Raw genomic sequence first — 26,606 nt, 5'->3', positions numbered from 1 at the left:
TCGGGTATGGTAAAAACCAAAACAAAAAGCGTAGATACTCTAATTTGGGCAGAAGAACAAACACATGCATGTATCTAGAGGAAGCTCAATTAGAAGCTGCACGAAACTCAACAAAAAACCATTGAAAGCAACTGAAAGTAGAACATCTTTTATGGAATATTTTCAACGAATAATAAACTGCTTTTTGTGGCATTGTTTTCCATGACTATTGATCAACTTTTTCTGGTAAACTTGCTCTGTTTGCTGAAAACATCCTTAAAGTCTGCTAAAAAGAGCTTAAATTGCAAATAAAGGGTTCTTGGCTTTTCCTTCCTGGTACCATTATAATAACTCAGGCTGCGCAAATCGCGAGCATTAAATATTTACACTTTAATCTACTCAATGGCAGGAGCAAAGAGGCAGACAGTCTCCGTTTCCCTCTGGGGAAAACGCAAAGGGGCCGGATTCCTGTGGCCATAAAAAATAGCAAAATATCTGGGAAATCAGACAATCCGACAGGCCAGGGAAGTGGTAAGGGAACCAACCTCCAGTCGAGTCTGTCTGAATGCTAAGAACGTGTTTAGAGCTCAACACACATATATATAGGGTGTTTTTTTTAGAGGTATAGAACTTTAAATTGCAATAAAACAACGATGGATTATTCGATTGACATGAATTTTATTGACATGAAAGATAATCTTGTGGCATTACATTTTAAATATGATTTCTGGCATATGACCGCCACGGCTGGCTCGGATGTAGTCCAATCTGGACGTCCAATTTGCAATGACTTTTTCCAACATTTGGCCGTATATCGGCAATAACACGGCGAATGTTGTCTTCCAAATGGTTTAGCGTTTGTGGCTTATCCGCATAGACCAATGACTTTACATAGCCCCACAAAAAGTAGTCTAGCGGTGTTAAATCACAAGATCTTGGAGGCTTATGAAAAATCGGGAACAACAGCAATCTCGTTTTGGGCCCATTCGACGAATCTACACCTTGCTTGATGATCGTTTGGTTTCAATTCTTGCACGAGTTGGATTTTGTAAGCACGCATGACGAATTGCCAAACCAAACTGAGAATAAATCACTTGACAGCTGTTAAATCGGTCGCCATCTTGAACAGTAATGCCAACTTAAAGTTCTATACCTCTAAAAAAAACACTCTATATATATATTGTACTGAATTTGCAAGTGCCGGCAAGAAAAGAGTCCTGGCTGCAGGCTCTTGCTATGAAGTTATCCTTGAATTGGCAATCGAAACATGTCTGCCACAGGATTAAAGCCTCAAAGTCTGCAAGTTGCACATAATTAAATGCTTCTAGGGCTCGAAAAATCAACAGCATTCACGCCTCACACAATCGCATTAAAAGCTGAACGGCACGAGAAACCGAGCTGCGAAATAAAATATAAGACATTAATATTCACACCCAAAACGGGAACTGACCTTTTCTGGTTAGGGCGACGACCAGGACGACGTACTTCCTGACGCCTCAAATTATGCCATAAAATGTTGCCCAAGGGATGAATTCATTTGCACACACACACATACATTCACATACTAACACACACTCACCCCCAGCCATTAAATCACCCCAAAAACAATGGACACGAAGGTTCAGGGCTGATCCTGGCTGGTCCTTCGCCTGGCGTTTACCTTGCGAAATTAATTTCATTTGAATTAAGCACAGGCAATAATGCCGAAATTATTCACAGACACCCAGGTCCTGACCAAAATCTAAGGCCCATGCAATCAACACTCGGTGCCCGTTCCTTGGCACCAAATTGTTTACCAGTCAACTCGACAGCAGTGACCCCCATTCCAAACCATACCATCCAAAACCCATTTGGTTGAGGAGGGGGGCTCTTTGTCGATGCTTAAGGGTTGCTGATTGTGTGGTTTAAATGGAGGTAGTGGGTGTATGTTTGGGTGCAGTGTGATGTGAACCAAAGGCATGGGGGCGAAGAACAATTTCTGACAGCTAATTGAAAACATTAAATTTTATTTACCCCCAAAGCCTGTGTGTTCTTGGCAGTGTTCCACTTTTGTGGCTTATAAATTTCATTTATCTGCAATTGAAAACGAGCCGAAAAATTTTTGTTAATCCACACTTATGCACACAATGAAAACTTGACGAGATTTGGGGGAAAACCAAAGCTGTACAAACCTCAAAATTTTTGAATGTTGAAAACAGATTTGTTATTACCATTCTAAATAATTATTTTGTAAATTTACTGATACCTATGATTAGTTAATTATCTCACAGCTTGCTAGAAAATATTCTAAAAATGATTTTACTGAAACAATTCTTGCAAACACCTCAAATACTTGTATAGTGTCATACCCCATCAAAGAGTAGTGAAGTCAAAAAAATTCGTATGAATTTTGATGATTTTTGCTAGCTACGCAATTGCCGACAGCTGTCCAAGCATTTGAACATTTTGCTGTCCATTCGACTGGGGAGTCCAGTCAGTTGAGCTGCTGCCCATTGCCCAGGGGTCAGTCGCTCGAATAAAGCGCTGCCCTTGCATATTTAATGCCACAAACGGGCGATTCCCTCTCAAGGGATAAATAATACGAAATATTTACACGCCCCCTTAATCGCAGTGAAATCTGCATGAACAACTGACACTTGTATGGGCATACAAAAATATATACGTTACAATAATAACAATAATGAAACATTATTGTTGTCTTAACGCTCCCAATGGCATTCAGGCGAAAGCAAATGAGTTACACAACAATTTGTTTTGACAGTTGTTAGAACTTTTATGCTGTATTTAGCTTGAAGTTTTATTATATCGCATTTAAATCCAATTAAATGATACTTTAAGGGGTTTTCACTTTAGATCTGTTAAAAAATATATATTTTATTATTAGTCTAAGTAAAATCGATATAGTAAGCCGATACCAATTGTTTTCTTGTGGGAAAACAATAATGCCTTATGCATTTAACTTGTATGTATAATTTTCATGCTGCTGAGACTTTTCTTCCTTTAATAATGGCATTGTTGGGCTCTTTTTTATTATCCTTTAACAATGAAACTCTGTTTTGCCAGCAGGACTGTTTCCAGGTGGTTTTGTTGTTCCGCATTCTTTGGCAATCGCATTGGATGGATGAATGCAGAAGAAGAAACTACTAGCAGTAGCATTCCATAGCCCTTATACCATTTTCCTGAAAAATATTTCGCCTCAAGTTGATTGCATTTTTCAGTCCAGAAGATGGAAAGCAGCAAGAGATGGCAAAAAATGGGGGGTTGGGGGGGCGCTTGTCAACTTTCGCACATAAGGAAAACAATCCGTTTGAAGTCAGCTTTTGTATGCATCGCACGTTCGCTTTTGGTTGATTTCTTGCATTTCTCATAGCTGTGGGATCGACTGCGCTCCAAACGCCGCACTCTGCATTTATAAATCCCGGCAACGCGGGTCAATTTCATGCAACAGCGACAGCGAACCTGGACGAACTTCAGAAGTGCACTGGAAAAAATTGGATTAAACCATAAAGTCACGTTTAAATACGAATATAGAACATGTACATTACTATGTTAAATTTATAACTTATTTATCCTAAAGTCGAAAATTTCTAAATAGTTCTTATTTAATTACCGATTTATTGTTTTATTATTTATTTAATTTTTTATGATTTAGTATTTTATATAAGTTATCCAGATATTTAATAAACGAATTGTCGCAGTTATTCATTTTTCTTTGCCTTATGACTACATTAATTTCAAGTGCACTTGCAGAAACCTGGACAACGGCACGTATGCGCGTTTTTCTTCATGCCACTCAGCCTCACCTTTGCTCTTCGTCCTTCGCCCTTGTGGGCTTGGCTCGCCAAGTGGGCGGTGTGGGCGTGACGGGTGGCAGCACGTAATTGATTGTTCAATCTGTTCCAGATCAAACGAAGTAGCAAGCAAGCTGGCGGGGAATAGAGTTCCGCAACCTCTAACATCTAGCCTCTGCGAAAGAGAAATTTCTCCGCGTATCTAAAAAATTCCTCGAGTTACCCTTCGTAACAGACTCAAATGAACTGTGAGCTGTTTGGGCACTCAGTTGATTGAGTCACCTTCCAATCTCTGGCCCTTTCGTTAAGTGCAAATGAGTGACTTTAAGTGCCGCGGCAGGCATGTCGCAAGGGTTTACAATTGTATTGGTATGTTTTCTGTCCTTTGACGATCATCATTGACCAGCTTTGAACTCATTTGTATTCAAAGATGGTTTCAAATTATTGCAGGACGGTGACGAGGATATTTAGAAGCAATTCTACACTGCAGCTGTCACTGATTGCCCACTAAATCAGCATTTCGATGGCTTACATTTGTTTGCAAATTGAACTTTGAGGCTCTCGATGCCAAATCACCGCTTCGAAGGGCCAGCCAGTTGGCAACTGGCCAGCGCAAATACTTGAATATATCCTTATTTCCAGCCAAACAGATGGCAATCGTTGCATTCGAGGCTATTAGCTCATAAATAAGCTCGAAATCGTCCAAAGGGGCGTATACTTAATGGTGATGAGCAACACATTAGGCTTAGAACTTGTAACGAAAAAATATTCCCTAAATTTAGATTCCACTCAACGGTAGCATTTAATTCTTTGCACACTTACAGTCTGGAAATAAACGTTTTAAAAATTACAAAAATTTCCATAGTGCTCAACCTAAAACGTTTTCATATTCCATTGTATCGATGGCTTTGTCAACTTAATCGATTGAGAGGCAAAAAATAACTGTTAGTAATTTTCACTTTTCGTACCGGAAAACCCATACGATTCCAGTCGCATCAAAATCATTCAATTACGTTTTATAATTCACGAGTGGAGCTCTGTGATATATTCAGGATTTGCTCCACAATGAATATGCATGTAAGTCTGTGCCTCAGACTATTTGTTTTTCGAATTTTTTCGTTCCATTTTGCCAATCTTTTTGCCTTTTTTATGCTGATTGTCCATTGGGCATTCATTGGATTTTTGTGTGTGATTTCTCTGTTGCTGCTGAAGCTGCTGCTCCCATGTCAAAAATTTGGACAGTTTGTCACTTTAATTGAATTTCCATGCAGAGCCAAACGAGCCAAATAAAAAGTTCGGTAGTTTGTTCATCCGATTTATGGCAAATAGGAGTGAAACAAAAGCAAAACAAAATCGAACTTTTGCATCAATTTTTATGCGGCAAAATGTTTAATTTAGACCATATGGTTTGTGTGTGTGGCGAATGCAAAACATTCCTTTCTTGCCAGATGTTAGCCTCCATCCTTTCAGTTCGGTGTTTCAATACAATAGTGTGGAGTGTAAACTGTGGAAAAAAATGGATACAAGCAAGAAATTTTATTTAGAAATTAATAAAATAAATTATAAAACTGTATATTTGAGTAAATTTTTACGATAACAAGCTTAAGGTATTGCCATAAAATCATTTATAAAGGTTGCCGATAAATAAATCTAATATTTCACATTGCTTATCAAAAAGTAGCTCTCTTTTTTTGTCAGTGTGTCTGTGAACACTGTAACAATTCACGCTTCTTAGACATTGCGGTGACGATTTCCGTCATTCACCTTATTGTTGAAGACTTCGGTTTTCCCTTAAGCACCCAGAACACCCAGGACACCCCATTTCCTCCCAACGCTCGTTACCTCAAAAGCCGCTAACAATGCTGTGAAATTTCCTACGCAGCTCGCGGCGTTGTATCCTGCATCCTTCATCGCGAATATGCGAAAATGCTAAAATGCTGAAGTCGTCACTCCTGTCGAGCTTGCGGAATGTTCTACAAGCTATGCAAGGCATCTTGCGCCTTGTAGTTGCTGCCAAAGTATCTGCTGATGATAATGGCGATGCTGTTGTTTTGATTGAAAACATCACTGCGCGCGCTTTCCAAAGGAATTCATATCTAATAAGCGAAATCAGTGAGACGAAGAAAACACCTAAACTGTTATGAAAGCCAACACAATACAATGTGACAAATATCATTTGAGTTAAAAGTTTTCAACGCACTGGGGATACGCTTGATATGCCCATAATCGTGTCTCGCCCACACTCTTTTTAACCATTAATGCACAAGTTTATCAGCACGTTAAAAAGTTTTGACTCTGACAAATATACAAGTTGAAGATCTACAAATTCGCTTTCAATTTGCATGGAAGGATACACAGAAATGTTGATGATGGCTTTGCCGGATGTAGACAGTTTTTATTGACAAGGAAATGCTTTCTTCACAGCGGAAACCAACTGCGGATGCTGTCAAATGTTGCCATTTCCTCGCTTGACCTTTTGCAGGCTGTATAAAATATGTGAAAAATGGTAGAGGCCTTGTTTTTTTTCTTTTCTTTATATAAACTGGGGGCTGGCAAAAGAATTACGAAAGAGCAAAGTCGAAGTGCCACAAATTGTCGCCTTAACACCTTGTAAATTATGGCACGGCCAGAAACTTTGGACAGGACGTAAAACGGGCACTCAAAGTAACCACAGACAAACACTCATAAACACTTTATGATACTGCCGCATCGGATGAGCCAAGGAGTTAAGGGAGCGATACGGGGAACAGTTCGTTTCCACTCCATGGCCCCCAAACACTGGGGAAATCAAACGGACAAGGGCTGGGATCAAATTGCCTCCCCAGCAAATCCCTCATGTTCCCAATCGGACAACGGAGATGTGACAATGAAATCAAACCGAGAACTGGGCGAACGCTCGGTGGATACATCTGTGTCCCGCTGCGGGCTATTGCCCAGGCTAAGACCAAATAGAAATATTGCTTCATTTCGGGTACAGACCCGTGAAATACCCTCAGTTTAATATTCATTGTAATTCTTCATGGATTGCTAGAAAATATTAAATTAAATCGATTGTTAGCGTGCCAATAAGTGTACAACAATAGAGTATAGAAGAAAAAGTAGGATGGTTAATGACTTTTTTTATTTCACTGCATACTTGTAGACAGCTTTAGAACTGATGTTCTGATCTTCTAGATATCAGTTCTGGAAAGTAAGTTTACCTTTAGCAAGCGTATAAAGGAACCCGCAAAGAGATACGAGGGTCGTTTGATAAGTCCGTGACTTTTTGAATAAAATATATTTTTTTCGTCAAAGAAGCGTTTTATTTCTCAACATAATCTCCTTTTAGCTCTATACATTTAGTCCAGCGTTTTTCCAATTTTTTTATTCCTTCCAAATAATAGGTTTTCTCAAGGCCCTCAAAATAGTCGTTTGTTTCTGTGATGACCTCTTCATTTGACCCGAATCTCTTACCGCCGAGCCATTTCTTCATGTTTGGAAACAAAAAATAGTCACAGGGGGCTAAATCTGGAGAATATGCTGGATGGGGTAGCAGTTCGTAGCCCAATTTATGAAATTTTGCCATGCTGACTACACACGTGTGCACCCGTGCATTGTCCTGATGGAACAGCACTTTTTTTTTCGCCAAATGCGGTCGTTTCTGCTTCAAATCAATATCGAATCTGTCCAAAAGCTCTGAATAATATTCGCCGGTGATCGTTTTACCCTTTTCAAGGTAATCGATGTGAATGATACCTTGTGCATCCCAAAAAACTGTGGCCATGACCTTGTTGGCCGACAGACCCACCTTGGCCTTCTTTGGTGCACGTTCACCCGGAGAAACCCACTGTCTTGATTGTTCTTTGGTCTCTGGTGTGGTGTGGTGGATCCATGTTTCGTCTACGGTAACGAAACGGCGCAAAAATTCGTTTGGATTGCGGTTGAACATCGCCAAACACTCCTTTGAAATGGTCACACGGTTGCGCTTATGGTCGTGTGTGAGCAATCGCGGCACCCATCGCGCGGAAAGCTTTTTCATGTCCAAATATTCATGTAAAATGTGATGTACCCGTTCAGTTGAGATGCCTACAGCCTCAGCTACCTCACGCACTTTCATTCTCCGATCATCCAATATCATTCCATGGATTTTGTCGACGATTTCTGGCATGACGACCTCTTTTGGGCGACCTGAACGTTCGGCATCACTTGTACTGGTACGACCACAACGGAACTCAGTAAACCATTTCTTAACCATTGAAATTGATGGTGCAGAGTCCCCATAATATTTATCAAGTCTTTCCTTGGTTTCGGTGATGGATTTTTTACGCAAAAAATAATGCTTAATTAGCACACGAAATTCACTTTTTTCCATTTTCGTTAAAATTCACGAGATCGTCTGCTTTCAATGCCTATAAAACGCAAACCAAAAAACGCAGCTTTCTCAAAATTTTACAGTCAGCTGTTAATCGATAACTGCTGACAGGAGCAGTGTTGTATTTAGAGCAGGTGCGCGGCAAATACAAAAAGTCACGGACTTATCAAACGACCCTCGTATATTGACGAAGAACTAGAGTTAGGGGCAAAACCACAGCAATCGACCCCTTCGATTGCCTCACGCACGAGTGTCTTCATTGTGGGCCAATTTGTGGACCATCATCAAGTGAGAAATTTCCAATTTCCGAAATGTTCAATTGGCCAGTAAAACGGCCCGCAGCCACAGGACAAGACGACTATTGTCGTATCCCCGTAATTTTACCTCCAGCATTCCCACTTCCACTTCCTCAGCCCACAATTTCTGTTTGTAGTTATTTACATTTAGCGAGGTATTTTTATCAGTTGCCATTTGCCAGATGCTTTGTATCTTCCATCCAATAGATACATATATATATATGTATAGACGGAAGACGAAAATCGACTGGTTTCTACACCTACTATTAGTTTGTTTTTTGCTTGCCCCTGCACAATTTCACATGCAGTTCAATTATTTGCGTTGACCTTTGTATCCGTTTGACTTTGTGTTTTAATTGTTTGGCTCCGACTGCCCCGGGGGCATCAATTGTCTCCTCGTTTATTGGGTAAGCAACTTTCTGACCTTCCCTATCATTTTTCGACTAAATAATGCAAATTGCTTGGGGAAACGCAGGCAGTGTGAGTGTCGCATAAGCTGTGGCCTGTATGTGTGGCTTCATTTGAATAATTGAATGTTGAACGCTGAAATTAGAGGGCGCTGGGCGAAAAGCCTGTAATATCCTCAGATATAGTTCAGCACATAATTACATTCCACGGCACTCCGGAAATTGGTTTAAGGGGAAGCTTTATTAAAAAATAGGTAGGTCGTATATTAGGGCAGTTGGTGATAATGACATTTTAATGATTGTGCATTCAAATTAGTTTCAAAGTGTTAAATAATATAAATATATAAAGATTAAATTTGGTCCTTTAAAAGTATTTCTTTTGAACATTTTATCATTTATCAACATAAATAAAAATTATTGTCGAGTTGAGAATACTTCAACCGACGAACAACAAGTGTCACTTGACAACTGAATCCCTGCAACATTATCCTCATTGATAATCATTATCAACGCATCCTCGTCATCGGGGGCCAAGTCAACGACCCTCATTTTGGATCAAAAATATAAGCGAGCTGTGTCAACAGTATTTATTTTTATTGACGTTTTGTTAACCGCCCACCTTCAGCCGTGTCCCCGGAAAAGCAGAAAAAAAATAAAATCAGAAGTGCGACCGTTGGGAAAAGCGGGAAAACCTCTCAGTGAAAAAGCAAGGCGATTTACGTGACGAGACCGCCGCGGCCATTTAATGCCGCCCACTCCCCCGCCATTTTCCTGTCGTTCCACGAACCCCAACCACTTACACACTTTTCACCGGCTAAAAGAGAAACGGAAAAACGCGGTGAGCACAAAGAAAAACGCCATTTTCCATGTTGGTCATAATGAATGCGTAAAAGTTTATTGCGCCAGCGGGGTGTGGAATGTAAAGGAATGGAATGAGTTGGATGGTGTGAGGTTGGGTGGGGAAAATCGGCGGAAATGTGGGCTGGTCGAGTGTAAATGGAAATGCCAAAGGAGCCGTGGACAGGTGTGAGTGCCAAGCACAAACACAAAATGATTTATTCCTGTCAAAGAACTTAAAGGTAGCGACAGGCGATTGTCCTGGTCAATCAGCTCAACTTAAGTGATGGAATCCCAGAATCTCCTTGGGAATGGAAAATTCCATCAGGCAGATGGATAATGAGAGAACCGGAAACGAGGAATGTCCGTTTCGTTAAGAATAAGTGCTTAGAATTACTTCGGTAGGTATTAGATCTGGAAATCTCTAAGGGTCGACTTAATATTAATGAAAAATGCAAGTAAGATGTCATATATTCCTTATCGCCATTAACTTAAAAGCAAGAAAGCTTACTAATAAATAGAAACTCTTTCTACATAGTTTCGTGAATGCAACTTCAATTTTGTATGTCTTTACAGAGTGTTGCAGCTCGTTCCTTTGGTTGGTTTTCCTGGGTGTTTGTGTCATAAAACATAACCCAACGTTTGGCGATATCCATAAAACGAACTTATTTTTCTGCACTTTTCCTTGGGGCTGGGCTTGGGCTCCCTTTTCTTTCCCGTTTCCGTTGCCCTTTTTTATTGTTGTTTGATTTCAGCATAAAGGACGGATTTGGCAACAAACGTTATGCATTTGGTTCGGTTTCGGTTTGGGTTTGGGTTTGCGTTTGCTTTTGGGGTTTTTTATGGAGTGGGGGTATTAGTAGGATTTGGCCTTTGCCTGTGACCCAGGGATTGCTGTTGTTCGGTTTGTTTTGGGTTGCTCTCAAGGCGTTTATCGTTTTCCTTACAAGAGCAACAGCAACAGCAACACCACCACCTCGATTTGCATGTCGAAGTGCGAAACCAAAAAAAAGAGCTGGAGGCCAAAGCTTGTTTTGCCCTCTCAACGAGTGCCAGATTACGCATACGCAATGTGTGCTGCCATTGTGTTACATTGTGTTATGTTTGTTTGGACAAATTATGCAAATCGCACGAAAATATATACAAGTGGCAAAAAGCATTTTGGCCCATGGAATGTCTTCTCGTTTTCCTTCGCTGTTGGCCCCAAAAAAAAAAAGCGATTTCCTGGACATTTTTCGATTTGGATTTCTCCATTCGCCCAGACAATTCATTTAAACACGCCCACGTTTTTATGACTTAATTTGGTTTGCGTGTTTGCCTAAGGCTTTTGCCACATAAACAGCTTCACACAATAAACTTGTTGACATTGCGCTGCTAGTCTGAAAAACTCGAACAGCACTTCATTAGTAGCCGCATTTTGCCGTATTTGTTTATAACTTAATCTACCCAAAATGTCAACACGAAGCGCGCCTGGAAAATTTCAATGAGTCCTGGTCACGCACAGGACGAGAAAATTAGGCGGCAGAGAGCTAAAAAGATGAACGGAGTATTAATAGGAAATGTTTAGACAAGGCTCAATTAATTCGTTTGTCACATTAAATTTGCCCGACTTCGTTTTAAAGCTGATCTCGCATCGGAGGTCGTAAAACAAGGTTAGCAGCGATATATGTGAGTTGGTTTATACATATATAGGGGCAGGCGACAACTCGGCAGTTTATTGCAGGTACGTGTCTTGAATTATTGTCCACACTTTGCCAGGTTGGAGATTAACAAACATTCACGCCTGACGTTTGACTGCCTCTCCCCATTTTGCCGCATTTTCCTAGACTCCTATAACAGTTTCCTATGTGGTGGTGCTGGCAAAATTTTCCTCACCGGGCGTTTTATATGCCTGGAAAAATTGATGAGCGTGTAAACATGTGTCTGTGCGCTTTTATTTATGGATTTCCATAACAATCCGGCGTAACATATGTGTCTGAGCCGTTTGATTGAAGCACTTTTCCGCCACTCCGCCAAAGGGCCAAGGATGTTTGCCAAGCTGCGAATATGGGTATAAACTGGGTCACACCACCGCGTTTACTTGGTTTTCGGTGTGGTACTTCCTTAAAGCAAAGCTCAGGAAGTTACAAAATCCACATGCAGCTTGGGCTCAGACTAAGGTGTTACGTGAGTTTGTTTACCTGCGGTTCTTTTTCTCACTCCGGGTTAAGTAAACTTATTTGCTTCTTAAGCTACTTTGCCATAGTAAACCATTTAAAAAGTTGTGCACGATCTTTGCATTGATAAGCAATGAGGAGCTTAAAACATAATCAAGTAAGAATAAACATTACAAAGATAAAATAAACTTCTTATAAAAAAGCATTCTGACGCATTTTATTAAAAATATAAAATATAGGTCAACGTACGTCCTCTATTGATTTTCTTTTAATTTAATTTACCTAAAAGGCACAAGGCGAATTATAACTCGTTTTAAATCACATTTATGTCGTATTCCCTTCACTTTTGCGCCACATTTAACCCAACATATTTTTGCCCCTGCGGTTCTTGAAAACTTGCCTTGCTCTTTTTTCCTGACTTCCGGGGGATCCAAAGATTTTCTTACCTTTTGTCAAAAGCCATGGCTCGCATAGTCTGCGTGGAATTAACATGGCCCGGTTCGTTGTCAACACGGCAAATGGTTGGGGTTCAGGTGTCAAAATTGTTTTGGCGAAAGTTTGTGGCTGCTTTTACGGCCACGCTTATTTTTGTTAAGCATTTCAAGCACAGGCTTGAGATGTGGCCAACAAAACCACTTCCCTGGGGAATACCCTATACACACGAAAAAATTTATCAAAGGTACTACATCTTTTGAAAATAGATGCCTTTTTCTGTCCAAAACATGCTGAAGAAGCATACATCTACACACTTTTTAAAATAGTTTAATTTCATGGGGAATCAAAATATTATCTTGTATCTTGTAAGTTGTGTAGTGAATAAATTATTAAATTTATTAAATATCGATGCTATTTCTCTGAGTTACTAGTTAAGAAAACTACAAAATTCAATAATCTAATAAAAGTAAGTGGTATTTTGCTGAGTGCATTTATCTTGGCTAAGTGTTGCAGGCGCCGCCGCTGTCGTTTTGGATGGAAAACTTGTGTGTTGCAACAAAAGCATAACAAAAACGCAAAGGAAAATATGGTGGAAATTTTTTGACGCTTCCAAGTTTGCACGCCGCCGACAGCTTGGCCATGGAAGGGAGAGGGGAGAAGAGGGAAAGTGGAAAATGGAAAGCTGCGGATAAGGCAAACTATTACATAACACGCATTATACAAAAAGGTGCCAAGCCAGGTTGGTGAGGCGTTTGCCCGGGAGGAAAATGCATAAAAAGCGCATTTTATTATTTCGTTCGAAACTTGTTTACGGTTCGCTTTCTGCTCGTCGCGCTCTTTCATTATGATGTAATATGGTTTTAATATTATTTTTATTATAAATCAACAAAATGCACTCAACGCGACTTTCTCAGTTGACGCCAAGAACTTTTCCCTCCAAGTGAAAGGCCAAAGAAAAGCGTAAGCGGCAATAAAAGCAAAAACAGCACGCCAGATTGGACTGTGATTTATTTAATACTATTATAGTTATGGCTTTATTACAGTGAAGGGTTTTAGTTGGCGGGGGGGATGAGAACGGTGTCAGAAGCCAGAGAAATATTTTTCTTTCAGAAATTAAAGCCATTTTTCTTATCGGAGCTTACTTCATTTGGACAAGAAAGAATTAAGGATAGTTATATAAAAGTACTATACCATTTAATTAAATTAAAAGCTTTTCAAGATATAATAAATATTGTTTAATAAAATCTAGGGAATTGCATTTTAATACTACTACTATTACTATATATGTATGTACAAATATCCATGGCATTTTCCACTTATAAGGAAAGTAAGGATCTATAATTTTAAATGGGTTTTCTAACCACTTGTCAGGAGCAAGAAAGTACACAGGCCACATTTATCTTTCGGCAATGCGAAACAACAAATGTCACAGCTGTCTGTCAAGTCAGCTGAAGCAAATGGAATATCTTCGGGCCACAGAACGCAGCTGCAATTTTTCGTCTATGCTGCGTTTCAAGGATAAAAGTCGTTGGAAGTTTTTACCGCCTCACACTTATTAATATTTGTGATGCTTAAATGTCAGCGGAATTTGTCAACTTCATAGCAATGCTGTAAAAATGTTGCCAGACAGCGAAGGTAAAAGTTTCAGCGATGAAAGTGAAATCCCAATCATTAAGAATCTTTGAGTTCGCGGAAATTTTTAAAGCAGTATATGTATATAATAACATGCTATGATATATAAATATAATATAGCATAATTCTCTAGCATATCTCATTTGGAGCCTTGATAACTCTGATTTCATTAGAGACACTCTCTTTAAAATTTGTTTTCAGTGACTAACACCTAAGAGCTTTTGCCTGTTGATTAATGCGACTTGTCATAATATTCACCGATTGTGTGTGCTGTGAATTCCGAATAAGATGCATTGGCAAGACCCATTATCCTTACACTTCTTGCACTGCAATTTCCTGTCCTTAGCTAGCGATTTGCATGCTGATCTCATTAGCACAAAACAAGTTCATCTGCTGCTCCCAGAGAAGCGAATCGCTGGAAAGTGCATCATTTGCATGCAAATGTCGTCGGTGGTAGGCCACTTCCCACTGCATTCCCCCTAGCCCCTTCCCCCTTGGCCACCCCGACCCCCTGGATGGTTGTTCATTTTGCACTTTGGGCCGCCTTTGTTGTGGCTTCTCGTCCTGCAGGACGAAACTTGGCTTTTCTGCAGGGGCACAGGCTCATAAAGCATAGCCGCACTTGCTACTGCCGTTGACACTTTGGCCAATATTCAGGGCACGCAAAAAGAAAACAAAAAAAACATTTGCTGGCTTTAGATAGAAACTAGCCCGAGGAAACGAGTGCTTTATGAAAAGTTTCTTTTGGCCGCTTGCAAAACTTCTTGTTTGGCAATTGTCGACCCTGTTGTCGGTTTTATTGCCAAGCAAACGAGGTCTTTACCCACTCATTATGACAGCTTAGTTGCACTTTTAGTGGAGGCTCCCAAAGCAAAAGTGAGTGTGCACATTACCTTAATTCAATTTCGGAAATATTGGGTCTAAAGATATTAACTTTAATTTCAAACAATAGGACAAACAGACTTATGGGCCTAAAGCAAACCGCTTACGAGAAGCACTAACACAATATCACCCATACGCCCTGTTTGACCGACCTCTCATGGCTTTTGTCCAGCATTTTCCACTGCTGCCACTTAAAGACCAAATAAATAATGCCAAAGGTAGTCGAAGCATCCACAAGTACCGACGACCATTAAAGCAATGTGCTCCAACGCGCTTCCCAAGTACAATTAAGTATTTCAACGAACGCCAAAAGCCATACGCCAAAATATATTGTGGGCAGCAAACAGTAAACAAAAAAAAAGAAATGGAAGTCAACGGAAGAAAAAGCAACCTTTTGCAGCTATAAGTAGGTCCAAATATTGGGAGCCCAAGGCCAAGCTAAGGGAAAAATAAACAAAAATGTAATTTGCGCCACTTAGCAGGGAGCCAATGGACAGTGCCATAAATAATTCCATTTTTGTATTTTTTTTATTTCGGGTATTACCGCGTTGGCCCAGATAATAAGGAAATATGACTTTGTTCTCGGTCTCCTCAGTTGACCACAAAAATAAAATGTTAAATGAAAAGCCGGCAGGAAAAGACACGGAAATAAAAGCAAAGGAAAATTCAGAAGTAGAAACAACGGAAGTTTGCAGATGTCCGAAATCAACAGCAAACATTAAAGTCAGAAATGCTATTAAAAAACAGTTTATTAACAAATTATATTAGTATCAACAAAATAAGTCTTAATTTCATTTACTTGCTTATATCATATTAGTATCAACAAAATAAGTCTTGATTTCATTTACTTGCTTATATCACCGCTTACCCAAGTTCGATTTAAAATATATTTTTGGATATTTCCCGCTTTGTTACCTCTATGGGCACGGCAATTCAATTAAGGTGACAAACTGTCCGAATTTATGACATGGGAAGCGTTAAGCCCCAAAGGACGAAAGGAGTTTGAGTGCGATTGAGACGCACACTTGGGACGACCCTTACATCCTTTATGCATATTCATGGGCAAGCCGGGCGTGGATCATGAATTATGAAATGTAATTGAACGAAATTGAATAATGACGGTGAACGGTGAACGGTGAACGGTGACCGGTGTCAGTTGACAAGAAAAGTGAAATTCCAATGAGCGATTTATGGGCCAATTTCAATTCAATTTTGACATCCGCAAAATGTCAAAGCCAAAACCAAATGAATAATTTACACCCAAAGGCGCAGATATATATACAGGCGACATTTGCATGTAAACTTATTGTTAGAAAGCACAATGCACTGGTGGCTACTCCTATTTTTGGCATTATCCTGCCAAGGATTGCCGGAACGTGAGCTGCTGGAACTGGAGTTGGATTATGGTCTGGCGGAACCGCAACGCACTTCGCTGCTGCAGAGCAGCCTGATATTGCGTTTCGCGCAGGACTATAAGCACATACCCAGGATAACGTACTTCACGTGCCAGAAGCCACATCTCCAGGCCGCAAACCCAATCCCCAATGCAGCAGAACTTCGTGACGCCTTCGCGGCGAAGAATTTTCAGCTGATTAAGAGTCTCTACAATAGCGAGCTCTTTGTGCGGATTGTCCTACTCGATGTCCTGGCCCAGGCGGCACCATCCAGTGGGCGACCCAACCGACCGGGCAGCGGACCAACCGGCGGATTCAGCCAGACGCCCAGCCAGGCGCAGAGCAATTCCGAGTGGCTGGAGGGCGTCCTGCGGATGGAAGCCCTCAGGCAAATTGCGGTCGTGGATCTGGCATGCGGCGCCCTTAGTAGACGATTTCTCGAACTGGTAAGAATAGGTGGGGATATGGGAACTGGGGAAACTGGTGGGGGTTTCTCCACAGGACACTGGAAGAATACCACTACAGAAATTTATGAAAGGCTTGTTAAGAACCAATAGTAATTTACATGACAAAAACCAGTAATGATTTTATTGTCCACTAATTCGACCATTTACCTTACCTTACTTAATTTTATAAATTCAAACTTAGTGAAATTTGTTCCAAGTGCTGGCGCTCGTCGTCTCGTCTAGTTGTAGACTCCTTATTAAGTACTCAAGTGCAATCATTTCAAAGGCTTCCGCCAAGATGCTCTACAGCGAGAAGTTTCACTGGCTATTGATGGAGGATTTCGCCTGGCAAGGAAGGACGCAGACAGCCGAAGCATCGGCGAAACGTGATGAGGGGGAGTTGGAGGAGGAGGAGCAGCCGCCGGGACAGCAAATTCAGGCTACCGACGATGAGGACCTGCCCTCCATCGAGAGCTTCTTGGGCGGCATGAACCTGTACATGAACACGGAACTCACACTGGCCAAGCGAATGTCCGAGGCAGCGCACTACACGCTGTTCGATGTTTGGTAAGTGATTAACTGGCCAGGTCATCAACTTCAGAATCGCCGCAAGCAGCAATCTTAACTTGAATTGAATTGCATTGTCCTTTATCGAAAATACTTTATGCAATGTTTGTCCCTTTATTGTTCATAGTTGACTGAGCACTTCAAGGTACTTGTTGTATGTTGATTGATTAGGATCATTGATTAGCAAACTAACCATATAAATTCAAACATATAAATTAGTTTATTCATACATTTAATATGTTTAATTTGGTATTTTATTCAGCAATGTGTGGTTAGTTCAAATAAACCTGGCAATTGCGGTTGTAGAGCCATTTAATTACAGTCATTAAATGGCAGTGGTAATACCAAGAAATGGTATTCAACTATTTACTAACTTTAACTTCATTCTATATACGTGAATATTAAGTTATTTGCATATTCGATTAGCCAATGGAATCCAGATCAATGTATCTCAGACCATATTGAACTCAAGCACCTCGAAAGCTTCCTTAGCTGCATAATATCGCCACAGTCAAAGGACAAACTATCATTTCACCAACACTTGACCACAAAACCAATCATTCCCCTGAAATACCAGTGAGCACAATTCCATCTGCTTGGCTGCCATCAACACATCAGCCATAATTTCCCAACTGTCGACTTCCCGACTGCTAATTCCCACAACGACTTGCACCCATTTTCGGACCATCGCTTAGGAACCCCGGACTCAACTACGGCGGACACGTCAATCTGACCGAAATTGGCAGCTTCACGCCGTCAGAGGGAATCCAGTTGCATACATGGTTTCGGACCACGTCCACAGTTCGTCGCAGGATGGACATGCAACACGCCAGAGTGCGATGCATGGTGGTGGTGAGTACTGGGAGATTGGTTGGGTTGCGTAGATCCATCATCATTGCAAGAGGAAGTGGTACATTCAAGAAAAATATAGGGAAACCACAGAAATCACTTGGGTTTTTCTATCAATTATAAAAGTCTCTACGAGTGACGTTGCATTTCACAATGAATTTGATGTCAAATATAAAGTAAAAACTTTCAGACATCTTTACAGGCGAGTTTAAGTTCATATTTTAACTTTGGACATCGATGTCAAATTTGAGTTTTTAATTAGATTAAACTACCTGAGGTAGTAGTTTATCCCAGTGCAGCAATATTTTCCATATCCATCCCCTTTGGCAGGTGACCAACAAGAACATGACTGGCACCCTAATGTACTACCTCACGCACACGGTGTCCGGTCACATCGACACGATGAACCGCTTCAACTTCAATCTGCTGATGGCGGTGCGGGACATGTTCAACTGGACGTTCGTCCTGTCCAGGACGACGTCGTGGGGATATGTGAAGAACGGCCGGTTCGATGGCATGATTGGTGCCCTCATACGCAACGAGACGGATATTGGCGGAGCACCGATATTCTACTGGCTGGAGCGGCACAAATGGATCGATGTCGCCGGTCGCAGTTGGTCGAGTCGTCCTTGTTTCATTTTTCGCCATCCCAGAAGCACCCAAAAGGATCGTATCGTATTTCTGCAACCATTTACCAATGATGTTTGGGTTTTAATTGTGGGCTGCGGCGTTTTGACGGTGTTTATTCTTTGGTTTCTCACCACCATCGAGTGGAAACTGGTGCCGCACGATGGCTCGGCTTTAATAAAACCCAAAGGTGGTGCGCCTCCCAGGCATCATTACCATCAGCAACAACATCAGCAGCCAGTGGAAGCTCCAGTACGTCCCATCACTGCGGTTTCAGTGGTGGTCAGCAAGGAGAAAGTTGAGGAAAAACAGAAAGAATATGAAGATGTCACACCGATCGATGCGGGAACCCTTTGGCAACGCTGCTATCAGAAGCTCAATAAATACATCAAGGATCGAAAGGCCAAGCAGAAGAAGGCGCCTGAAAGAGTGGGTCTCTTCCTGGAGTCCGTGCTGTTCTTCGTGGGTATCATATGCCAACAGGGTTTGGGATTCTCCACAAGTTTTGTTTCGGGTCGCTGTATTGTAATCACCAGCTTACTCTTCTCATTTTGCATCTATCAATTTTATTCGGCTAGTATTGTGGGCACTTTGCTGATGGAGAAACCCAAAACCATCAAAACTCTGAGCGATCTGGTGCACAGTTCGCTGAAGGTGGGCATGGAGGATATTCTCTACAACAGGGATTACTTTCTGGTAAACGACTTAATAAGTTTGCTTTGCAATTTTAAGTTTTAAAAATTTCTTTAATGATCAGCACACCAAAGATCCCGTGTCCATGGAGCTGTATGCCAAAAAGATTACCAGTTTGCCAACGACCAAGGAAAACGAAGCCGATGAAGACGAACCAGTGGATCCGAATCCAGCCTCCGCAGATTCAGCTAAATCCTATCGGGATATAGTTCACAGCCATGAAACTGGTGCTCATGCCAAGGATAATGCAGCCAGCAATTGGTTGGATCCGGAAACGGGCTTACTCAGAGTCAAACATGAACGTTAGTAATTCATTACCCCTCTAAATATCCATTAATTTTCATGGATTTAGGTTTCGCATTTCATGTGGATGTGGCTGCTGCTTACAAGATCATTGCTGAGACCTTCAGTGAACAGGATATTTGCGATCTGACCGAAGTCAGCATGTTTCCACCGCAAAAAACTGTGAGCATAATGCAAAAGAATTCTCCCATGCGAAAGGTGATTTCCTATGGGTAAGTAAGCATTTGTAATGCTGCTAAATTACAATTTGTAATCCTTAAATCTCATTAGATTGAGACGTGTCACCGAAACGGGAATACTCACATATCACTTCAATGTCTGGCACTCGAGAAAACCGCCTTGTGTGAAGAAAATCGAGACCTCAGACCTGCATGTAAGTTGTAAGAATGCCCCTATTCAACTTTAAAAGCATCCTTGATTCCAGGTTGACATGGATACCGTGAGCTCGGCCCTGTTGATACTACTTTTCAGCTACGGCATTACCCTTATGATACTGGCCATCGAGATTCTATACTCCAAATGGCATAATCGTATTCAATTAAAGTGGGTGGGCGGCACGTGAATGTGATTCAATAAAATGGAGGAGAGTTTGAGCTCTGACACTTGAGCTCAACTGGAATTAATTGTCGTGGATGAAGTTTTCAGTTCATTTTGAATGCGCGTTTTCCGATTCATTAGCTCGCCACAAAGGGAAAATTCGATTTTCGCGCAGGCGACCTAAAAGCGTCAAAAGGTAAAAGTTTAATTAAATTAACTTGGCTGCGCAGCAAATCAATTGCATAATTGAATTAGCTAATGGGGTCAAACTTGAATATTTAGAAGACGGAGATGGATTTTGTTTTATTACTAGAAGTATTTTCATTTGGGTAGCTTAATCTTAAGCTTAATATTTGCAAGACGTTTTAAATATTTTTTCGTTTTGTTTCGAATAGCAAATGGCTTGCAGCGGGTGGAGAAAGAGTAAGTGAGTCAATTTTGGCCACAAACGAACTACAAAATATCCATTAAGATAACAAGTTTTTCAGTAGTTGTAACACAGTTTTCCTTTCCTCTATTCCTTCATATTTTTCATTCCTTTTTATTTTGTATCTTAGCCTTTTACCGGGAGCCTTCTTGTCAGCGCTCACACAAAAACACAAAAGTTCTCGTCCTGGCCCAATGTTTTTTTGGCTTCTTGCCAAAGTGCCGCTCTTAGGCATTTATTTTCCTCCTTCGAGCAGCGCCTTGTGTTTGTTTGTGAAATGGGGAAAAGGACTTGGTCCGCCTTCTAGGCTGAAAAGCCACAACAACGGAGCCCCAAGTCGAGGCAAATCAATTACAAGTAGTGAGAGTCTGTAAAGCGCCACGAAAACATGTTGCCCGAAAAGTTGTCAACATTTTTCATTTAATGTCCTTGCTCATTAGTGAGTGAGCCAAACAAAGACAAAAAACCCAATACAAGTGGTAAATGTTCGATGGGCGGGTGTAATGTTGAAAAACTAAGTGAGTTTTTTGGGATACACGCTCTTTGCCAAGGAACACGACTGATTGAAAAAGTTTGGCAGACATATGGGTTTTGCTTCGGTTTCGGTTTAATCCGTACACTTTGTGCTATTTATCCGCGCGCGCGATAAGATGCAATTTGGTTGCCTCACTTCGTCGACTGTGACAATTAAATTGTTTTGGCTTTGTTTGAGCAGCAAATTGTGCAACAAAACTTTGGCGGTTGCCAACAAAAATAAACAGCCAAAAGAAAGTGGCAGCGCAGCGAGGAAACCTGCAGGAGCCGTGGCATAATTAACAAAAGCGCTCAGCGGGGCGAATAATTTTGCCCGCTTTGCCAGCATGCAGCTGCACTGAGCAAAAAATGTTAGTAATATAGGTTACACTTAAAAAATGTATTACTTTTTTTTGGGACATTTTAAATGCACTGAAGCAAGCGTTGCAAAAAATTTACAAAAATTCTGGTTGCGGAGATTTAAAAGTGTAAAAAACTAAGTTGATATAAAATCTATTTGCCTAAAACATTTATCTTAGTGTGCAGTTTTTTGGTCTCATTTAAAGTTCGTTAAGTTTTTCTGTTTCCAAGCAACACATTTTTTATGTTAATTTTATATAGCAATTCAAACGTTTTTTAATTATCCTTCACTCATAGTTTTACTCCGATTTCTTCTGATATAGGAGTAAATTTATAAAGACTTCTTATATGTGTATTGTTTTTTGCTGAATGTTCTCGATATAAAGATATGCAAAGCGTAACAATTTAAATATTTTTATCCGTGTTTTGGCGAAATGATGTGCCCTTTCTCCTTCAGCTCTGTGCCTGGCCAGAAACCAAAAGTTTCCGCGCAAAGCCAAACTAAAGTAGTTTCCCTTAAGACGGCGCCGGCCAAGATCGGGTCGAGATTGGACCAGGCTAGAACCAGAGGGAAACAAGAGGAGCAGTGGAAGCAGGAGGAGCATATGCTTTGGGGCCTGTGTCAAAGTGTGAAAAACTTTATGCGTCTTAATTAAATTTTATATACAGCGCAGGGAAGGAATTATGCGCCAAAATATTGCAACAGCTACCGCAGAAATCCCTCAACTCCACGGCGAGGGCAACTTTTCAAAAGTGACAGCTGCCTGGAAGGGTTGGGAAATGAAAGGAAGTCGAAGGTCTGCCCGCTACTTGACTTTAAGCCAAGCAATTAGTGAAAACTTAGGGGATAATTGAGTGCCTGATTATCAAGTTCACTTTGCGTTTTTATCTTCACCTTGAGGGATCTTTTTTACGGCAAGTTAGGAAAGTGAGTTGCTAAAAAGAGGGGACATTTTACAAACTGGAATTTTTATTGCACCCTTTTTATTATGAAGTGTTGTTTTCAGTATCTTGGCGTAACCACTTTAAAATTAATTTTAAAACAGTAAAAAATTATTTGAAGAATGTTTCACAAAACTACTAACTGCATACATATATGTATATCCATTTAAATAGTGCAAAATCTACTATGCGAAACCACAAAATAATAATATAACTTTTTTTTATGTGCACACCACTTTCCTTTATGCATGAAATTCAATTATCTCCACTTGCATTTCATATTCAATATTTACCTCTGCTAATTAACTTTCTTCGTGTGCCAAATGAACAAAGCAAATTTGCAGGGAATTCGAGGTATTCCTGGTTTCTCATTACAATTCCGAGCATATACGAAAGAATGTGTGTGTGACACACATTTTGGGGAGCAGGCCGAGATTTGGGTTGGGAAAAAACCCAGACACGTGGCCAATTTCGAGTGTCACAGCACGGATTCCGTTTTGTCTGTCTGATGAGTTGGAAAAGCTGAGAAATCCGAGCAAATATACACCTCCTTTAAGAAATGTACAGAAAAGAAAAATAATTATGAAAATTAAAGCATGCTAATGAAAATGTTTCAAATATTTCATACTAATATATTTTATAATGTTGATTACTTAATTACGTTGGCTTAAAGTTTATTAGTAAAAGGTTCATAGATAATAAATAATTCAGGACACAAATGGCGGTTATTGAGCTCCATTTATGTGTTCATGCTTAATTGAATGTATCTGCCATTGTTTTTTGCTTGATTCACTTCTGCTGTAAATAATTCCCAAAACAAGTTGTAAACTTTAATGGCATTTTGTTGCCCATTTTTGCTATTTTTCTTTTTTCTGCCCTTTTCGATTAGCTTACTTGTTTTGCCCTCATAATAGTTGACAACTGTAATTTATGATCCTTTTTTGCTGTGCTGGCGGTTTGGCCAGTTGCCAAACTAGTTTTTCCATAAACTATTTTTATTATCAACTCTGCAGGTGAATATAAAAGGTTAAAAGTTAACTAATGTACGAATGCATTGAGTGCAACAATATCATTCAAAGGATGATAGATATTGTAGTTAAAAGGCTTTAATATAATATTTAAAAGTTAGCAGCAACTTTTTTGGACGGAAGTCAGACACAGATAAAGAAAAGCATTAATACGCATTATGTAAATTTCTCAAAAGTTTAAAATCGATCAATTGTCGTTTATTCGCATTCAAGTCGCTTCTTTTCATCTGTGAAAGTTTCCTCGCCTTGGAAAATTTTCTTTTTCCGCCTGTTTCCCCGTATTTCCAGCAACATTCTGTCTAGCTGGTGGCACCGGAAGTCGCCTAGAAGCAAAACCGGAAAAAAAACCCTGGGAAAATCGAAAGTTTTGATTTATAATCGGACAAGTTTAGAGCTGCCTTCAATTCAGTGCAGTTGCACTTCTCGGGATTTCCCAGCTTGCCCATTGACTTGGAATCGGATTTGTCATGGCTGATGAATGGAAATGGAAAACTTTTTGCCCGGTTCTTTTGTATTATTTAATTTATTTACAATATCCGCTCGCTATTCGTGCGTTTGTCAGCTGTGTTCAGGTGCTGAATGCAGGCATTTCATTTAAGTGACCAAACACTGGCCTTTCTTAGGCCCAATAAATTTCAATTAAAATGTCAACAATTTGCAGAGTATCGACAAGATAACTGTTCCACAACCAGCAGCCGGGCTATATAAATGTGTATATTGGCTGGGGAGGATTTATCGCTGCCATTTGCTTATTGACAGCTGGGGAAAGTGAGCGTGACGTGATGGAAAGTAATCTAATGGAGAGCATAGACCAGCTGACTCAGGTAATTCATCAAAAATATGCTGAGCACCAAATATAGCCCACCTACACCTGTGGCTGTCGTCGCTGGAAGTCATCAATCTTCTGAAAGGGAAGTTGGCTTCCCCTTTTTATTTTGCAAGGAGGGGTAGAATTTAAATAAATTATATTGTCAGGAAGTAGAAGACTACGTCGTTGAGTTGTTAACTAAACTTTAGACTTCGATTCGAATGAAAAATGTTTGAACACAACAACTAAATGGATTTAAATGTGCATTTGACTATAAATTATTTGCAAAATGTAACAATATCCAAGGTATTCAGTTACATATTTTCTTTGTCCATAAATTACAATACATTTTGTCTGTAACTTCAGCTTGTAGGTTTATTTTACGGAGCTCTTCTTTATAAGTGATACTTACTTAAACGTTTGTTAACTGCAAATTTATTGCGTATCAACTATATGTATTTTAAGTTAAAATCACACAACATTAAGCTTCTTAAAAGTAGTTAGTCTTTGGGAGCTCCCATTTTTTGTGGTTTTTCGGCCTTTGCGCATAAAATAACAGGCAAACGAAATCTGTCACTGTGACGACCGAGCACTTTTGATAAGCCTCAAAAGAGCCAACCGAAGTTGAGAGGGTTTAAAATGGAGCAGAAGCTGGCTAAAAAGTTCCAAATAAAAATGGGGAATCCCGAAATGTTTGGAATTGAAAGGTTTGCGTTCTCCGCCTGATGAGTGCGTTCACTTGATTGCCGCTTACTAACTCCCATTTCGACTCCCATTTTCACTTCCATATCCACTTCCATTTCCACTCCTATTTCTATGCCCTATTCCATTTCCCTAAAATCCAAATCCCCACCCAACTTGAAACGAAAACTAATGACACAAAGCGCACTAATTCGGTGGGCAATTGTGGGTACTCCCCTCCCAACTTCCGATCAGGATCACTATTTCCTGTCCCTCCGACGACAAGCGAATTATTGTAATCCACTTGAAATTCATTGGAAGCACAAAACGAGAAGGAAAAATGTGAACACTGAGTGCAATTATCGGGGATTTCCTGGCTTGTAGAATGGCTTGAAATCTTGTAAATCACTCAAGAGACAGAAATTGCGACAAATTGGACAAGAAACCAATAAAGGAAATGACTGGAAGGAATTCTTTCCCTTTTATGGTAATTTTTAAAACTACTCTTGCTAAAAATAATTCCTCTATCTAAACAACAGCAATCATCTAACTTTTGAAAGGAAATACAAAATCTCCTTCTTAAACTATCACAGGACTTGTCAAATAGTGTTAATGAAAATGTTGTAGAAGTAAATACAAAGTTTGAGCAACATTGACTAGAGTACACACAAACTTAGCTCGCAATGTCCAAAGTCACGAAGATGCCATTTCATAAATGTGCAATAAAAAGGTTTATGCTTACATTAAGATGTAGAATATTCAAATAAAACGAAAGTCCAGCCAACAACTTTTGCCAACTTGAAATGCGTCTCGTGGGCATTCTGCAGATACAAGTAGCCAAGAGATACAAGATACAAAATGGAACTTAAGCTGACGACTTGACCACCAATGGGAATACGAAATTCGAAATGGTAAAACAAAAGCTGCAAATCCGTAATGATAATTCCACGATTATGTTGTGCTTATGGCAAAGTTTTTGTCTTCTCGCATTGGGAAAAAAGCCGGGCAACTGGGCAAATATTGTCCAAAAGACAATATTTATCTTTTGCCTACGCTTAACACGTATACGCCCCCATGGTAATTGCTGCATAATAAACAAGAATCTGAATCTCTGCCACGACTGCCCCTCGCCTCGCCTGTCCATTGTTATTTGCATTGTCATTTGCGGAACAAAAGCGTTCTGTACTTCTGCCTGAGGGTTTAACTAATAAATACAGCCCGAGAGCGATGGATCTGTAGTGGGAATATATGTAGATATATATAAATCCATTGTCAAATACGAGGCAAATGTTCCATGTCCATGTTAAGTCAACAATAAACCAAAAACTGAATGTAATTTCGATGGCAGATTGCATGCATGCTCAGATAGATTCTAAACATGAAACTATCGGAAATGGTAATCGCTTTTTTTGCTAACAAGCAAGTGTGGCAAAATAAACCTTCAAATTGATTAAAATTTTAATAATCAACGGCAGGAAAAATAAATCAATAAAATATCTTTAACCTACATTCAGTTAGAATGTAATGAAACTCATGGCATATAGGATTTTTATTGCTTGCAAAAACTTATTTCTAAAATATTTGTTTTAGCATTCTGATGTTCAATTTGATTTCGATTCAAATTCCGATGAGCATTTTGGTAGTGCTGTAGTAGGGCTTATACTA

At 40.1% G+C, this 26,606-nt stretch overlaps 1 protein-coding gene across 1 annotated transcript; it reads left to right on the top strand.

The window, feature by feature from the left end:
* The first annotated feature begins 16,087 nt into the window (after positions 1–16,087).
* LOC120448389 lies at positions 16,088–20,216 on the top strand. The gene is made up of 8 exons (XM_039630377.1): positions 16,088–16,606; positions 16,893–17,173; positions 17,869–18,025; positions 18,353–19,345; positions 19,407–19,644; positions 19,695–19,857; positions 19,916–20,018; positions 20,070–20,216. The coding sequence occupies exons 1-8, from the start codon at positions 16,088–16,090 to the stop codon at positions 20,205–20,207; spliced, it is 2,592 nt and encodes an 863-aa protein (XP_039486311.1). The 3' UTR covers positions 20,208–20,216.
* Positions 20,217–26,606: the final 6,390 nt, after the last annotated feature.

Source organism: Drosophila santomea, chromosome 3L (assembly GCF_016746245.2).
Source record: "Drosophila santomea strain STO CAGO 1482 chromosome 3L, Prin_Dsan_1.1, whole genome shotgun sequence".
Classification (NCBI taxonomy): domain Eukaryota; kingdom Metazoa; phylum Arthropoda; class Insecta; order Diptera; family Drosophilidae; genus Drosophila; species Drosophila santomea.
The sequence above is the reverse complement of the archived record's forward strand: the minus strand, read 5'-3'. Positions and strand labels throughout refer to the sequence as shown.